The sequence below is a fragment of the Oncorhynchus tshawytscha genome, linkage group LG07 (assembly GCF_018296145.1).
Source record: "Oncorhynchus tshawytscha isolate Ot180627B linkage group LG07, Otsh_v2.0, whole genome shotgun sequence".
In the NCBI taxonomy this organism is placed as follows: domain Eukaryota; kingdom Metazoa; phylum Chordata; class Actinopteri; order Salmoniformes; family Salmonidae; genus Oncorhynchus; species Oncorhynchus tshawytscha.
This window is the reverse complement of record NC_056435.1, coordinates 21,635,507-21,654,071: the sequence shown is the minus strand read 5'-3', so window position 1 is coordinate 21,654,071 and position 18,565 is coordinate 21,635,507. Positions and strand designations below refer to the sequence as shown.

At 44.3% G+C, this 18,565-nt stretch overlaps 1 protein-coding gene across 2 annotated transcripts in view; it reads left to right on the top strand.

Moving 5' to 3' along the window:
• LOC112254134 (serine/threonine-protein kinase 4) overlaps window positions 1-18,565 on the top strand; it is a 58,902-nt gene that overhangs the window by 3,506 nt on the left and 36,831 nt on the right. Inside the window, exons 1-2 of one of the 2 annotated variants that reach the window (XM_024426403.2) lie at window positions 8,560-8,640; window positions 12,430-12,564. In XM_024426403.2, coding sequence (XP_024282171.1) covers window positions 12,560-12,564 — 5 coding nt within the window. In that variant the 5' untranslated portion in view covers window positions 8,560-8,640; window positions 12,430-12,559. Of the gene's footprint in view, window positions 1-8,559; window positions 8,641-12,429; window positions 12,565-18,565 lie in introns of those variants that run through there. The other variant, XM_024426402.2, reaches the window with a different exon arrangement.

The window sequence follows — 18,565 nt, the reverse complement described above, 5'->3', positions numbered from 1 at the left end:
TAAGAGGTTTTAGGTTGTAGTTAATATAGTACACTTAAAGAAAACACAATGTAACTCCAAGTCAATCACACTTCCTTGAAATCAAACTGTCCACTTAGGAAGCAACACTGATTGACAATGAATTTCACATGCTGTTGTGCAAATGGATTAGACAACAGGTGGAAATTATAGGCAATTAGCAAGACACCCCCAATAAAGGAGTGGTTCTGCAGGTGGTGACCACAGACCACTTCTCAGTTCCTATGCTTCCTGGCTGATGCTTTGGTCACTTTTGAATGCTGGCGGTGCTTTCACTCTAGTGGTAGCATGAGACGGAGTCTACAACCCACACAAGTGGCTCAGGTAGTGCAGCTCATCCAGGATGGCACATCAATGCGAGCTGTGGCAAGAATGTTTGCTGTGTCTGTCAGCGTAGTGTCCAGAGCATGGAGGCGCTACCAGGAGACAGGCCAGTACATCAGGAGATGTGGAGGAGGCCGTAGGAGGGCAACAACCCAGCAGCAGGACCGCTACCTCCGCCTTTGTGCGAGGAGGAGCAGGAGGAGCACTGCCAGAGCCCTGCAAAATGACCTCCAGCAGGCCACAAATGTGCATGTGTCTGTTTCTGACCGTTTGAGCAGACTCCATGAGGGTGGTATGAGGGCCCGACGTCCACAGGTGGGGGTTGTGCTTACAGCCCAACACCGTGCAGGATGTTTGGCATTTGCCAGAGAACAGCAAGATTGGCAAATTCGCCACTGGCGCCCTGTGCTCTTCACAGATGAATGCAGGTTCACACTGAGCACGTGACAGAGTCTGGAGACGCCGTGGAGAACGTTCTGCTGCCTGCAACATCCTCCAGCATGACCGGTTTGGCGGTGGGTCAGTCATGGTGTGGGGTGGCATTTCTTTGGGGGGCCGCACAGCCCTCCATGTGCTCACCAGAGGTAGCCTGACTGCCATTAGGTACCGAGATGAGATCCTCAGACCCCTTGTGAGACCATATGCTGGTGCGGTTGGCCCTGGGTTCCTCCTAATGCAAGACAATGTTAGACCTCATGTGGCTGGAGTGTGTCAGCAGTTCCTGCAAGAGGAAGGCATTGATGCTATGGACTGGCCCGCCCGTTCCCCAGACCTGAATCCAATTGAGCACATCTGGGACATCATGTCTCGCTCCATCCACCAACACCACGTTGCACCACAGACTGTCCAGGAGTTGGCGGATGCTTTAGTCCAGGTCTGGGAGGAGATCCCTCAGGAGACCATCCGCCACCTCATCAGGAGCATGCCCAGGCGTTGTAGGGAGGTCATACAGGCACGTGGAGGCCACACACACTACTGAGCCTCATTTTGACTTGTTTTAAGGACATTACATCAAAGTTGGATCAGCCTGTAGTGTGGTTTTCCACTTTAATTTTGAGTGTGACTCCAAATCCAGACCTCCATGGGTTGATAAATTTGATTTCCATTGATAATTGTGTGATTTTGTTGTCAGCACATTCAACTATGTAAAGAAAAAAGTATTTAATAAGAATATTTAATTATTTCAGTTTTAGGATGTGTTATTTTAGTGTTCCCTTTATTTTTTTGAGCAGTGTATTTATAGGACTGTTTCTTTCTCTACCATTTGTATTTCATATTCCTTTGACTATTGGATGTTCTTGTAGGCACTATAGTATTGCCAGTGTAGCTTCCGTCCCTCTCCTCGCCCCTACCTGGGCTCGAACCAGGAACACATCAACAACAGCCACACTCGAAGCAGCGTTACCCATCGCTCCACAAAAGCCGCGGCCCTTGCGGCGCAAGGGGAATAACTACTCCAAATCTAAACGCGAGTGACGTTTAAAACAGTATTAGCGCACACCCAGCTAACTAGCTAGCCATTTCACATTGGTTACACCAGCCGTTAGGCTGATAGGCTTGAAGTCATAAACAGCGCTGTGCTTGCGAAGAGCTGCTGGCAAAACGCACTGAAGTGCTGTTTGAATGGATGATTGCGGGCCTGCTGCTGCTCAGTCAGACTGCTCTATCAAATCAGACTTTATATATACAGTGGGGCAAAAAAGTATTTGGTCAGCCACCAATTGTGAAAGTTCTCCCACTTAAAAATATGAGAAAGGCCTGTAATTTTCATCATAGGTACACTTCAACTATGACAGACAAAATGAGAAAAAAAATCCAGAAAATCACATCACATATCATCACATATCAGTATAAAAGACACCTGTCCACAACCTCAAACAGTCACACTCCAAACTACACTATGGCCAAGACCAAAGAGCTGTCAAAGGACACCAGAAAAAAAATGTAGACCTGCACCAGGCTGGGAAGACTGAATCTGCAATAGGTAAGCAGCTTGGTTTGAAGAAATGGGAGTGGGAGCAACAGTGGGAGCAATTATTCGTAAATGGAAGACATACAAGACCACTGATAATCTCCCTCGATCTGGGGCTCCACGCAAGATCTCACCCCATGGGGTTAAAATGATCACAAGAATGGTGAGCAAAAATCCCAGAACCACACGGGGGGACCTAGTGAATGACCTGCAGAGAGCTGGGACCAAAGTAACAACGCCTACCATCAGTAACGCACTACGCCGCCAGGGAGAATTAGCGAGAGCATACTTAAATTCACACAAGACACAGGACACCGGATAAGACAGGAGAAATACTCCAAATATAACAGACTGACCCTAGCCCCCTACACAAACTACTGCAGCATAAATACTGGAGACTGAGACAGGAGGGGTCGGGAGACTCTGTGGCCCCATCCGACAATACCCCCAGACAGGGACAAACAGGCAGGATATAATCCCACCCACTTTGCCAAAGCACAGCCTCCACACCACTAAAGGGATATCTTCAACCACCAACTTACCACCCTGAGACTAGGCAGAGTACAGCCCACAAAGATCTCCGCCACGGAACAACCCAAGGGGAGGCCAACCTAGACGGGAAGATCACGTCAGTGACACAACCCAATCAAGTGACGCATCCCTCCTAGGGACGGCATGGAAGAGCACTAGTAAGCCAGTGACTCAGCCCCTGTGATAGGGTTAGAGGCAGAGAATCCCAGTGAAGACAGTGGAACCAGCCAGGCAGAGACAGCAAGGGCGGTTCGTTGCTCCAGTGCCTTTCCATTCACCGTCACACTCCTGGGCCAGACTACACTCAATCATAGGACCTACTGAAGAGATGAGTCTTCAATAAAGATTTAAAGGTTGAGACTGAGTCTGCGTCTATCACATGGGTAGGCAGAACATTCCATAAAAATGGAGCTCTATAGGAGAAAGCCCTTCCTCCAGCTGTTTGCTTAGAAATTCTAGGGACAATTAGGAGGCCTGCGTCTTGTGACCGTAGCGTACGTGTAGGTAAGTACGGCAGGACCAAATTGGAATGATAGGTAGGAGCAAGCCCATGTAATGCTTTGTAGGTTAACAGTAAAACCTTGAAATCAGCCCTTGCCTCAACAGAAAGTCAGTGTAGAGAGGCTAGCACTGGAGTAATATGATCATCCTTTTTGGTTCTAGTCAGGATTCTAGCAGCCGTATTTAGCACTAATTTAAGTTTATTTAGTGCTTTATCCGGGTAGCCGGAAAATAGTGCATTGCAGTAGTCTAACCTAGAGGTGACAAAGCATGGATGAATTTTTCTGCATCATTTTTGGACAGAAAGTTTCTGATTTTTGCAACGTTATGTAGATGGAAAAGCTGTCCTTGAAACAGTCTTGATATGTTTGTCAAAAGAGAGATCGCCGAGGTCCTTCAGTTTTATTTGAGACGACTGTACAACTATCAAGATTAATTGTCAGATTCAACAGAATATCTATTTGTTTCTTTGGACCTAGAACTAGCATCTCTGTTTTGTCCAAATTTAAAAGTAGAACATTTGCAGCCATCCACTTCCTTATGTCTGAAACATAGGCTTCCAGCGAGGGCAATTTTGTGTTTCGTTGAAATGTACAGCTGTGCGTCATCCGCATAGCACTGAAAGTTAACATTATGTTTCCGAATTACATCACCAAGAGGTAAAATACACAGCTGAAAAAAATAAATGGAACACTAAAATAACACATCCTAGAACTGAAATAATTAAATATTCTTATTAAATACTTTTTTCTTTACATAGTTGAATGTGCTAACAACAAAATCACACAATTATCAATGGAAATCAAATTTATCAACCCATGGAGGTCTGGATTTGGAGTCACACTCAAAATTAAAGTGGAAAACCACTACAGGCTGATCCAACTTTGATGTAATGTCCTTAAAACAAGTCAAAATGAGGCTCAGTAGTGTGTGTGGCCTCCACGCGCCTGTATGACCTCCCTACACCGCCTGGGCATGCTCCTGATGAGGTGGCGGATGGTCTCCTGAGGGATCTCCTCCCAGACTGCTGGAGTGCTGACACACTCCAGCCACATGAGGTCTAGCATTGTCTTGCAATAGGATGAACCCAGGGCCAACCGCACCAGCATATGGTCTCACAAGGGGTCTGAGGATCTCATCTCGGTACCTAATGGCAGTCAGGCTACCTCTGGCGAGCACATGGAGGGCTGTGCGGCCCCCCAAAGCAATGCCACCCCACACCATGACTGACCCACTGCCAAACCGGTCATGCTAGAGGATGTTGCAGGCAGCAGAACGTTCTCCACGGTGTCTCCAGACTCTGTCACGTCTGTCACGTGCTCAGTGTGAACCTGCTTTCATCTGTGAAGAGCACAGGGCGCCAGTGGCGAATTTGCCAATCTTGGTGTTCTCTGGCAAATGCCAAACGTCCTGCTCGGTGCTGGGCTGTAAGCACAACCCCACCTGTGGATGTCGGGCCCTCATACCACCCTCATGGAGTCTGTTTCTAACCGTTTGAGCAGACACATGCACATTTGTGGCTTGCTGGAGGTCATTTTGCAGGGCTCTGGCAGTGCTCCTCCTTGCACAAAGGTGGAGGTAGCGGTCCTGCTGCTGGGTTGTTGCCCTCCTACGGCCTCCTCCACGTCTCTTGATGTACTGGCCTGTCTCCTGGTAGTGCCTCCATGCTCTGGACATTACGCAGCAGACACAGACACAGCAAACCTTCTTGCCACAGCTCGCATTGATGTGCCATCCTGGATGAGCTGCACTACCTGAGCCACTTGTGTGGGTTGTAAGACTCCGTCTCATGCTACCACTAGAGTGAAAGCACCGCCAGCATTCAAAAGTGACCAAAACATCAGCCAGGAAGCATAGGAACTGAAAAGTTGTCTGTGGTCACCACCTGCAGAACCACTCCTTTATTGAGGGTGTCTTGCTGATTGCCTATAATTTCCACCTGTTGTCTATCCCATTTGCACAACAGCATGTGAAATGTATTGTCAGTCAGTGTTGCTTCCTAAGTGGACAGTTTGATTTCACAGAAGTGTGATTGACTTGGAGTTACATTGTGTTGTTTAAGTGTTCCCTCTATTTTTTTGAGCAGTGTATACAATAAAATAGTGGTCCTAAAATGGAACCTTGAGGAACACCGGAATTTACAGTTGATTTGTCAGAGGACAAACTGATATCTTTCCGACAGATAAGATCTAATCCAGTTCAGAACTTGTCTGTGTAGACCAATTTGGGTTTCCAATCTCGCCAAAGAATGTGGTGATCAATGGTATCAAAAGCAGCACTAAGGTCTAGGAGCACGAGGACACGTATACATTTTTTGTTTTCTTGAAGGCAGTGAGTTGCAGCGCAACAGCTTTTTCGAAAACATGGGAGGAAATGGAGATTCGATATAGGCCGATAGTTTAAAAAAAAAAAATTCTGGGTCAAGGTTTGGGTTTTTCAAGAGAGGCTTTATTACTGCCACTTTTAGTGAGTTTGGTACACATCCGGTGGATAGAGAGCCGTTTATTATGTTCAACATAGGATGGCCAAGCACAGGAAGCAGCTCTTTCAGTAGTTTAGTTGGAATAGGGTCCAGTATGCAGCTTGAAGGTTTAGAGGACATGATTATTTTCATTGTGTCAAGAGATACAGTACTAAAACACTTGCGTGTATCCCTTGATCCTAGGTCCTAGCAGAGTTGTGCAGACTCAGGACAACTGAGCTTTGGAGGAATACACAGATTTAAAGAGGAGTCCGTAATTTTATTTCCAAATGATTTTATCACTGCTGAAGTGAAAGCCATCCTCTCTTGGGGAATGCTGCTTTTTAGTTAGCTTTGCGACAATATCAAAAATAAATGTTGGATTGTTCTTATTTTCCTCAATAGGAAACAGTAGGAACAGTACTGTTGGAACAGTAGGCTGATCGAGCAGCAGTGAGGGCTCTTCAATACTGCACGGTACGGTCTTTCCAAGCTGGTTGGAAGACTTCCAGTTTGTTGTGGCGCCATTTTCGTTCCAGGTTTCTGGAAGCTTGCTTCAGAGCTCGGGTATTTACTGTATACCAGGGAGCTAGTTTCTTATGAGAAATGTTTTTTGTTTTTAGGGGTACAACTTCATCTAGGGTATTGCACAAGGTTAAATTGAGTTCCTCAGTTAGGTGCATAACGATTCCGAGCACATCCAGGAAGACTCGCTGCTCCGGAAGACCAGGTGCTTTCGCTTTCCGAGGCTGACGTGCGGAAAACTTTTAATTGAATACTCACAAAGCCGCTGGCCCAGATGGCATCCCTGACGCGTCCTCAGTGTGTGTGCTGACCAGCTGGCTGACGTCTTCTTGGACATCTTCAACCTTTCCCTGTCCCAGACTGTAGTCCACACCTGCTTCAAGGAAACCACCACCGTCCCATTGCCGAATGAAAAACAAGATGACATGCCCAAATGACCATTGCCCCTTCTCACTCACCCCAGTCATAATGAAGTGCTTTGAGAGGCTGGTCATTTCCCACATCAAGTCCAGCATGCCAGGCAAACTGGACCTGCTATAATTTGCCTGTCGCTCCAACAGATCCATGGAAGATGCTATTTTTATCGCTGTTCACACTGCCATAACACATCCGGACATGGGGAACACCTATGTGAGAATGCTGTTCATTTACTACTGTTCAGTATTCAACATTGTTGTTCCCTCCAAGCTCAGAACCCTTGGTCTGGACACCGCCCTCTATAACGATCCTGGACTTCCTGATGGGCAGACCACAGGCTGTGAGGATTGGCAACAACACCTCCTCCCCACTGACTCTTAACATAGGGGCCCCCCAGTGGTGTGTCCTCCCTCCGATCCAAACGGTCCCAGACGTGCTAAATGGGATTGAAATCCGGGCTCTTCGCTGGCCATGGCAGAACACTGACATTCCTGTTTTGCAGGAAATCACGCACAGAACGAGCAGTATGGCTGGTGGCATTGCCATGTTGGAGGGTCATGTCAGGATGAGCCTGCAGGAAGGGTACCACATGAGGGAGGAGGATGTCTTCCCTGTAACGCACAGCGTGTGACACACCACCCCAGACCATGACGGACCCTCAAGCTCCAAATCGATCCCGCTCCAGAGTACAGGCCTCGGTGTAACGCTCATTCCTTCGACGATAAACATGAGTCCGACCCCTGGTGAGACTAAACTGCGACTCGTCATTGAAGAGCACTTTTTGCCAGTCCTGTCTGGTCCAGCGACGGTGGGATTGTGCCCATAGGTGACGTTGTTGCCGGTGATGTATGGTGAGGACCTGTCTTACAACAGTCCTACAAGCTCTCAGTCCAGCCTCTCTCAGCCTGTTGCGGACAGTCTGAGCACTGATGGAGGGATTGTGCGTTTTTTGTGTAACTCAGGCAGTTATTATTGCCATCATGTACTTGTCCCACAGGTGTGATGTTTGGATGTACCTATCCTGTGCAGGTGTTGTTACGCGTGGTCTGCCACTGCGAGGACGATCAGCTGTCCGTCTTGCCTCCTTGTAGTGCTGTCTTAGGCATCTCACAGTATGGACATTGCAATTTATTGCCCTGGCCACATCTGCAGTCCTCATGCCTCGTTGCAGCATGCCTAAGGCACGTTCACGCAGAGGAGCAGGGACCCTGGTCATCTTTCTTTTGGTGAGTCAATAGAAAGGCTTCTTTAGTGTCCTAAGTTTTCGTAACTGTGACCTTAATTGCCTACCTGTTGGTAAGCTGTTAGTCTTAACTTCCGTTCCACAGGTGCATGTTCATACATGTTTTATGGTTCATTGAGGAAGCATGGGAAACAGTGTTTAAACCCTTTACAATGAAGAGCTGTGAAGTTATTTGGATTTTTACAAATGGTCTTTGAAAGACAGGGTCCTAAAAAGGGATGTTTCTTTTTTTTGCTGAGTTTACACACACACACACACATACATACATTCAGGCAACACACCCACCACAGCTGCTGCTACCGGACTCTTATTATGATTGCAAAATTAACACTTTCCCTCCAATCCCCCCTTGCCAAAAACGCATGTAAATTAATTGTTCCTTCTGGTACTATACTTATGATAAAATGTTTAATCTATTTATACTGAGCCATTTACTTTGTATCTTTATCTTTTATTTCTTGTTGTTGCTTTGTCGAGGAGGAACCTGCAAGTAAGCATTTCTTTGGAACACCATGTGTATCCTGTACATATGACTAATAACAATTTGAAACTTTCTCCACCCTACAGGCAGCTAAAGAAGCTCAGTGAAGACAGTTTAACCAAGCAGCCAGAGGAAGTTTTTGATGTGCTAGAGAAACTTGGCGAAGGGTGAGTCCTGGACATGTTTTGTTATTGACAGTTGGGGCTGAAATGCCATGTTTTAGTTCTGAGAAGCACCGCTATCTCTCTCTGACTTACATTAGACTCAAGGAAGAAGAGCAACATAACACCACGCCATACGTGTCACTCATGCATTAAGCCGCTTCCTTGTTTCCTGTTACTCAACTTTGTTAGTGTCTGTGATTTAACATGCCCTCTTGTGTTGCGTCATGAATGACAGCTGATTGGTGTATGAGTAAGTTGTGCTGCACGAGTCACTGTACTGCTCCTTACTGATGTTAGGTTCTAATTTTCAGAGTAAAAACTCTACGGACACTGTGAAAGCGCAACCAAGTTTATTCTTCCAATAGGATCAAAACACCTGCATTAGACAAACATTTTCACACAAACATTGATATTTAACCCTTTCTCCTAGGCTGAGTCTCCTCCTGCCCATCTGAACAAACATGGTATCTTTACTGCTAGGCATGAAACTAAGTAATACGGCCATAAACTTTTCTTTCTCCCTTAACGTGACCTGGCCTCGACCCCCTTCAATCACTAATCCATGGCTCTCTGCCCTTATTAATGCCTGCCACGTGATCGCTTCCCTGCACTCAGCACATTCCAAGTTTAATTTCACACACTATATACCTTCCTCCTACAGATAACCATTTACTTCTGGTGTCGACCCTCTAAACCTAAGCTCTCCCTCAGTGTCATGAACTCGTTTTTCAACCACTCCACAAATTTCTTGTTAACAAACTAGTTTTGGCAAGTCTGTTAGGACATCTAATTTGTGCATGACACAAGTAGTTTTTCAAACAATTGTTTACAGACAGATTATTTCACTTATAATTCACTGTATCACAATTCCAGTGGGTCAGAAGTTTACATACACTAAGTTGACTGTGCCTTTAAACAGCTTGGAAAATTCCAGAAAATGATGTCATGGCTTTAGAAGCTTCTAAAAGGCTAATTGACATGATTGTGAGTCAATTGGAGGTGTATCTGTGGCTGTATTTCAAGGCCTACCTTGAAACTCGGTGCCTCTTTGCTTGACATCATTGGAAAATTAAAAGAAATCAGCCAAGACCTCAGAAAATACATTGTAGACCTCCAAGTCTGGTTCTTTCTTGGGAGCAATTTCCAAATGCCTGAAGGTACCATGTTCATCTGTACAAACAATAGTACGCAAATATAAACACCATGGGACCACACAGCCGTCATACCGCTCAGAAAGGACATGTGTTCTTTGTTGCAAATAGTACAAATCAATCCCAGAACAACAGAAAAGAACCTTGTGAAGATGCTGGAGGAAACGGGTACAATAGTATCTATATCCACAGTAAAACAAGTCCTATATTGACGTAACCTGAAAGGCTGCTCAGCAAGGAAGAAGCCACTGCTCCAAAACCGCCATAAAAAAGACAAAGATCATACTTTTTTGAGAAATGTCCTCGGGTGTGATGAAACTAAAATAGAACTGTTTGGCCATAATGACCGTTGTTATGTTTGGAGGAAAAAGAGGGAGGCTTGCAAGCCAGAGAACACCATCCCAACCGTGAAGTACGGGAGTGGTAGCGTCATGTTGTGGGGGTGCTTTGCTTCAGGGGGGACTGGTGCACTTCACAAAATAGATGGCATCATGAGAGAGGAAATTTATGTGGATATACTGAAGCAACATCTCAAGACAACAGTCAGGAAGTTAAAACTTGGTTGCGAATGGGTCTTCCAAATGGACAATGACCCCAAGCATACTTTCAAAGTTTTGGCAAAATGGCTTAAGGACAACAAAGTCAAGGTAATGGAGTGGCCATCACAAAGCCCAGACCTCAGTCCTATAGAACATTTGTGCGCAGAACTGAAAAGCTTGTGCGAGCAAGGAGGCCTACAAACCTGACTCAGTTGTACCAGCTCTGTCAGGAGGAATGGGCCAAAATTCACCCAACTTATTGTGGGAAGCTTGTGGAAGGCTACCCAAAACGTTTGACCCAAGTTAAACAATTTAAAGGCAATGCTACCAAATACTAATTGAGTGTATGTAAACTTCTGACCCACAGGGAATGTGGTGAAATAAATAAAAGCTGAAATTAATAATTCTCTCTACTATTATTCTGATATTTCACATTCTTAAAATAAAGTGGAGATCATAACTGACCTAAGACAGGAAATTTTAAATGTCAGGAATTGTGAAAAACGTACATTTAAACTACTTGGCTAACGTGTTAACGGTACAGGTTCCGCAAGGGGTACCACCCCCCCCCCCGCTCAACTGAAACAGTGGCGCACAGAATGCAAAAATATTCTTAGAAATATTTAACCTCCACACATTAACAAGTCCAATAGCTCAAATGAAAGATAAACACCTTGTTCATCTACCCAGCGTGTCAGATTTCTAAAATGTTTTACGATATGTAGCCATTTTGTCGAACAAAAGATGCAATCACAAACGCAGGATTAAAAGAAAAAGAATTCACTAACCTTTTGAAAATCTTCATCAGATGACAGTAATAGGACATGTTACACAGTACATTTATGTTTTTTTCAATAATATGCAATTTATATCCATAAATCTCTGTTTACATTGACGCCATGTTCAGAAAATGCTAAAAAATGTCCGGAGAAATTATAGATAGCTCCGCCAGATAACGCCAGATAACAGCAATACACATCATAAACTTTGACTAAATATACATGTTCTACATATAGTTAGAAAGATACACTGCTTCTTAATGCAATCGCGTTGACACATTTCTTTTTAACGTTACAGAAATCGTTCACTATTCAATAATCTGAGACGGCGCTCAGACATAAGCAATATTTCTCCGCTATGTTGGAGTCAACAGAAACACAAAATTACAACATAAATATTCCCTTACCTTTGATGGTCTTCGATCAGAATGTAGTGGAAGGAGTCATACTTAACCAAAACATTGTTTGGTTTCAAGTCGTGTGTCTTTGTATTAGCATATGCTTCAAGTTCCAGCTAAAATGCATCCAAAATTACTTCAGGTCCGGAACAGTTGCGCATCAACTTAAAAATTACATATTATATGTCGACTAAACTGGTCAAACAAACTAAGTGCAGAATCAAGCTTTAGGATGTTCTAAACGTACAAAACCATTCTCAAATCTATCGGACAAACGTGCTTCTTCTGAGGCATTCTGGAACAAAGGAAGGTCTGTCCTAAATGCGCGCTCTAGTCTCCAGGTATTTTCTCGCGACATCCACTCTTTCGCCTCCCAAAGGGTCAAAACTCGTGGGATTTGCACAATTAAACGCTGTACTGAATGAGGACATCTAGTGGAAGACATAGTAAGTGTCTCCAGATCCATAGCTGGTTGGGAAGGGTGGGGGCGATGACGTCAAAGTTGCCCCAAATTTCAGGCTCCCAAAAATAGTTTGGGAGATTGCCTGCCCTGTGAGTTCTGCTATACTTACAGACATAATTCAAACGGTTTTAGAAGCTTTAGAGTGTTTTCTATTCAATAATTATTATTATATGCATATATTAGCAATTTTGGACAGATTTTTTTCAGTTTACTATGGGCACGCAATTTATCCAAAGGGGGCAGTATTGTCCCGAGCCTTAACAGGCTAAATGTATTTGGCTAAGGTGTATGTAAACTTCTGACTTCAACTGTAAATAAACTTGTAAATTACTTGTAAATGGACAAACAATGATAATAAAACATGAACACAAAATTAACATAACATTCACAGTGAAGTTTACATTCTCAGAGACTTATCGCCTCTGATCTATGATCACACAATCTTATTTCCATCTCTCATAGAACACTGATAATAATGTGTCCACGGATCCGTTGACTTCTCCCAGTTCAACATTCTCCTTCTGGTTCCTAAGAGAGTTATAGCACAAGACTTGCAACGCAACGAGAAACACAAAACATAACGGTATTAACAATGTGGTAAGCTATGCATAATTATATATGCATGCAAACCCAAAGTTTAATGACAATTCTCATTCTCTATTCACCTGACTATGCCTTCAGAATACTTTTCTGCTGAGTTCGGCAAAAATGAAAGCCCTAAAAAGCCACCTTATGCTTTGGCCCAGTCTTCCCCGTTAGACCACTGGATCCAAGAGGCCAAGTTATTCTCACTTTGCTCCCCACCTCCTTCTTTGCCACCTTATAGGCACCTTACCTGAGACAAGTGCTTAACTCTAATCAACGCTACATCCTCTTGAGGTAACTCGGCACTGTATAGACTTTTTTATTTTATTTTACCTTTATTTAACTAGGCAAGTCAGTTAAGAACAAATTCTTATTTTCAATGACTGCCTAGGAACAGTGGGTTAACTGCCTGTTCAGGGGCAGAACAACAGATTTGTACCTTGTCAGCTCGGATTTGAACTTGCAACCTTTCGGTTACTAGTCCAATGCGCTAACCACTAGGCTACCCTGCCGACTTTCACATCTATGCCTCCAAAATGTTGTTTAGAGTACGACTACCCCAACATCTATCCTTTTCATGTGATGCATTAACCAATACAGCAGCAAACCCAACTACGATGTTTAAAGTAGCTAGTCTCTAGTCTCTCTCTCTTTAGCTCCGCTTCCTCTGTCATGGCGTTTTCAAGCTCACCCATTATGCAGCTGAACCTTACATCTCGGGAGAACTATGCATCCACTGAGGAGAGACATGACGATCTTCACCGCTGCAGGTGCTATAAGGAGTACTGTGTGTGGACCAGACCAACGCTGTCCCAACACCTGGTGTATCTTGATGTACACTCAATCTCCAGAATTCAGCCCGTGCCCTCAGTTATCTCCTGCTTCTCATGTGCTGCTTTCACCTGAGGATATACACACTGCGATGCATGGGTCACGTCCTGACAACATACATAGACTCCCCCTTATGGCCAAATCACTCATTGGTCTCCCAATTACCAGCTACCAATTCCATGTGGCATGAGTCCTCATAAACTGATATCCCAACAATGCTACTAAAGTGTTCTTCTACGGACACTATGAAAGCTTAACCAAGTTTATTCAATACGGCTGCATCAGACAAAGACATTTTCACACAAGCGCTGATATTTAACCATTTCTCATAGGCTGAGTCTCCTCCTACACATCTGTACAAACATGGTTCTTTACTGCTAGGCAGGACACTAAGTGATACAGACCATAAATGTTTTTATTTCTCCCTTAAGGCGACCTGACCTCAACTCCCCTCCATCACTAATCCATGGCTCTCTCCCCTTATCAATGCCTGCCACGTGTAATCACTTCCCTGCACTCAACACATTCCAAGCTTAGTTGCACCCACTATATACCTTCCTCCTATAACCCTTAACTTCTGGTGAAGACCCTCTAAACCTCAGCACTCCCTCAGTGACATAAGTGTATATTTCATATTCTCAGAACCCAACAAAAGTAACCCCTACTACTACTAACACGGCCCATGACTATAGCCTCTTTCAATTACTGTCCCTACAGCGACTGGCGTGAGAATACCTAATGCATGTAATCTGTCAAGTGTTCGCCGGCTGTTCGAAATTGGGAAAGCGATTTTAATGAGTTGGAAGTATATCCAATCTAACAAAACTCTTGAGTCACAGGTTTCTTGAAAGTTTACCATGGTGTCTGAAATGCCAACACTATCTCTTCTACTCTCACCATGATCTGGGTATGTGTAACTTTCAATTTAACTTCATAGTCCCAATATTGCACAGTTAGCTGTCCTCCCTCCTATGAGCTATTTCCTGTAACAATATACATAGTCTGAGAATGATACCCCTCTATCACCACAACCTTAACTTATGAGCCCCAACACATTCCATCCCACTTAACAGCCCTATGTAAACATTTTGTCTCAACCACAGGCCTCATGTGTACCTCGCCTTCTACCTCAGATACTATTCTACCTAACCCGTAACACAATGGTCACTACTCCTAATGTACTTATAAAGTTATAAATATACTAAAACATACTCAAATAATTAGTCAATATACATCAGTCCCTCCTCTAGAACAATGATCACGCTTATGTTCCACGAAACCTAAAAACATGTTGACTTAAAAGGAAAGAGGGGGAAAAAGTGTTTTAATAATCCCCCCCAATTCTCTAATAACCTCCCTGCCAGAGGATACTTAAAGATACGGTTTCTAGATCCTCCCTAGGCCTAATAAATTTGAGCAATGCCCCCCCCCACCCCTCACCATTTGAAAGCAACTCTCTTGATGTATCCAAATTATAACTAAAATATTTTATAAATTATCCAACCCAAATTCTGAATGACAGTCCTAAGTGCTTACTTTGACTTTATGACTCGATTTTCAAGCTCCTCAACCTAGCACACATCATCTCTGTTAGAATGTACATTTATAAGCGGAACCTTTTTTTGCCCGGTAAGAACTCTTCTCATTACAGCTCCCCTTTCTCCCTGTTTTCCTGTCGCAAGTGGCCTGGAGTTAGGTTCTAATTTTTCAGAGTAAATAACTCATGGACACTAGAGAAGCTTAACCAAGTTTAATTTTTCCCAAAGGGTTGTTACAGCTGTAATTCAGACAAAGACATGTTCCCATCATCACAAGTATGTATATATACTCCACTTTCAACACCCCTCCTCTCCAAACCTTGTATCTTATGGTTCGACAGGAAGAGGGTAACAGGATAATAAATCCCCCTTCAGGGGATCAGACCTGACCTCCTTACCTCAACCCCTCCTTCGCCTAATCCACAGATGGCCTCTCACAGATCACCTATCACGCATTCCCATGACTCCCTCCCGTCCACCCAGCACATTCCACAGCCACTGTCTTACTACAGAGAACCATTAACTTCTCACTCCTTTATATACTATGCGTCTGATCTATCATGTCTTTAATATCTCAATGTTCAACGTTTACCCCGAATCCAACACTGTTAATAAAAGATCGGTATCTCAGTGCATACTTAGTCTAAATTGTTCGCACTGTGTAGACCCCCCTTCTCCCTCGCTTATCATTCTAGCCAGTTTTCCTCAGATAGCGTCTCAGTTCATCTTCCCAACGGCACATGTAACTCTTGCCTGTCACATTTGATGGCCTTTGATACTGTCCCGATTTCAATATCCAAATAGATACCTCCGTTTTTCCCACGTACACAAGTCTCTCATCTGAGCCCCTATCACCATCCTCTCTGGTCCATTTCTCCCACCAGCACCCAGGAACAATAGAGAAATGTGTATGATATTTCTCTCCACGCTCACTCAACATGCATGGTCTCAGGACTCTGCTGCACTCCTGCTGCCGGTACCCAGGTTAATGGCTTGGACTCAGTGTTAAAAATCACTGTCGCATTGAACGCCTTTGTCACCCGTTGGCCACAAACACACACTGTTTGTGGCCAAATTATTCCTACATGCATTGACACCATCTGACATCACCTTCCATGATGAAAACAACACTTTAGTTCAATTAATTTCTGTTTCAGGAAATCCAGACAAGCATGGACTATATGACACATTTTTACATTCCCAATTTCTTAATAACATTATCTCTGCGACAAACGTCAAAGAGCATAACATACTGTTACTGTTTGAAACCACTTTCAAAATTAGGTCATACTCCCTTATTTTACTGGCGACCTCTCAGAAGAGTTACCAGATCAGGAAGTTAGCACCCTAACCCATCGGGGAATCACACACTCCAGTAGACCCAATCTGGTGAAGTTTGTATCGAAAACAAAGACACAAATGAAATCAGCAATACACATATCACAATCCATTTGGAGTAACTGTCATCCCTTATTAACATATATTTTTCCTTCTATATGCAGACTGAATGTATATTTACCCAAGGACCAGGGCTGCTGGTAATTTCCCCTTTGAACCCATGATTCACATCGTGAATCTAAAATAAACTAATATTTCCTTATGGAGTTGTCTCATTACTTAATGGTAGAATAGACTGGTGTTTCTCATTCATTTTATAATTATATCCCACCTGTTTCAATAATTTCTATTGAGATTGATCAGGCCTCACCAGAAAGTCAGGATGAAGGGCATTTGACACCATTAAATATTTCCTCTCCCTTTTCTTTCCCTGTCCTTCAGAAACCCTTTAAACATTTACATCCTTATGCATACCCAATTTTAAAACCAAATTGGAAAGACCCCACTAAATACACTGCTCAAAAAAATAAAGGGAACTCTAAAAATAACACATCCTAGATCTGAATGAATGAAATATTCTTATTAAATACTTTTTTCTTTACATAGTTGAATGTGCTGACAACAAAATCACACACAAATTATCAATGGAAATCAAATTTATCAACCCATGGAGGTCTGGATTTGGAGTCACACTCAAAATTAAAGTGGAAAACCACACTACAGGCTGATCCAACTTTGATGTAATGTCCTTAAAACAAGTCAAAATGAGGCTCAGTAGTGTGTGTGGCCTCCACGTGCCTGTATGACCTCCCTACAACGCCTGGGCATGCTCCTGATGAGGTGGCGGATGGTCTCCTGAGGGATCTCCTCCCAGACCTGGACTAAAGCATCCGCCAACTCCTGGACAGTCTGTGGTGCAACGTGGTGTTGGTGGATGGAGCGAGACATGATGTCCCAGATGTGCTCAGTTGGATTCAGGTCTGGGGAACGGGCGGGCCAGTCCATAGCATCAATGCCTTCCTCTTGCAGGAACTGCTGACACACTCCAGCCACATGAGGTCTAACATTGTCTTGCATTAGGATGAACCCAGGGCCAACCGCACCAGCATATGGTCTCAAAAGGGGTCTGAGGATCTCATCTCGGTACCTAATGGCAGTCAGGCTACCTCTGGCGAGCACATGGAGGGCTGTGCGGCCCACCAAAGAAATGCCACCCCACACCATGACTGACCCACTGCCAAACCGGTCATGCTGGAGGATGTTGCAGGCAGCCGAACGTTCTCCACGGCGTCTCCAGACTCTGTCACGTCTGTCACGTGCTCAGTATGAATCTGCTTTCATCTGTGAAGAGCACAGGGCGCCAGTGGCGAATTTGCCAATCTTGGTGTTCTCTGGCAAATGCCAAACGTCCTGCACGGTGTTGGGCTGTAAGCACAACCCCCACCTATGGACGTCGGGCCCTCATACCACCCTCATGGAGTCTGTTTCTGACCGTTTGAGCAGACACATGCACATTTGTGGCCTGCTGGAGGTCATTTTGCAGGGCTCTGGCAGTGCTCCTCCTTGCACAAAGGCGGAGGTAGCGGTCCTGCTGCTGGGTTGTTGCCCTCCTACGGCCTCCTCCACGTCTCCTGATGTACTGGCCTGTCTCCTGGTAGCACCTCCATGCTCTGGATACTACGCTGACAGACACAGCAAACCTTCTTGCCACAGCTCGCATTGATGTGCCATCCTGGATGAGCTGCACTACCTGATCCACTTGTGTGGGTTGTAGACTCCGTCTCATGCTACCACTAGAGTGAAAGCACCGCCAGCATTCAAAAGTGACCAAAGCATTAGCCAGGAAGCATAGGAACTGAGAAGTGGTCTGTGGTCACCACCTGCAGAACCACTCCTTTATTGGGGGGTGTCTTGCTAATTGCCTATAATTTCCACCTGTTGTCTAATCCATTTGCACAACAGCATGTGAAATGCATTGTCAATCAGTGTTGCTTCCTAAGTGGACAGTTTGATTTCACAGAAGTGTGATTGACTTGGAGTTACATTGTGTTGTTTAAGTGTTCCCTTTATTTTTTTGAGCAGTGTATATTCCACGTTATCAGCACCACTTAACGCATATTCACAACCGGTAAGTTGTATTTGTGTGTGTGTGTGGTAAACCGTAGGTCAAAAACACATGAACAAGCTTTACCAATCTGGGATCTCCGTTTATGGTCTAATCCAGATACTTTCATACTTAAAACTGCCAAAAATCACTATCTGCTCTCCCCTAGACCACAGTCTCCGGGAACATTCCAACGAGAGAT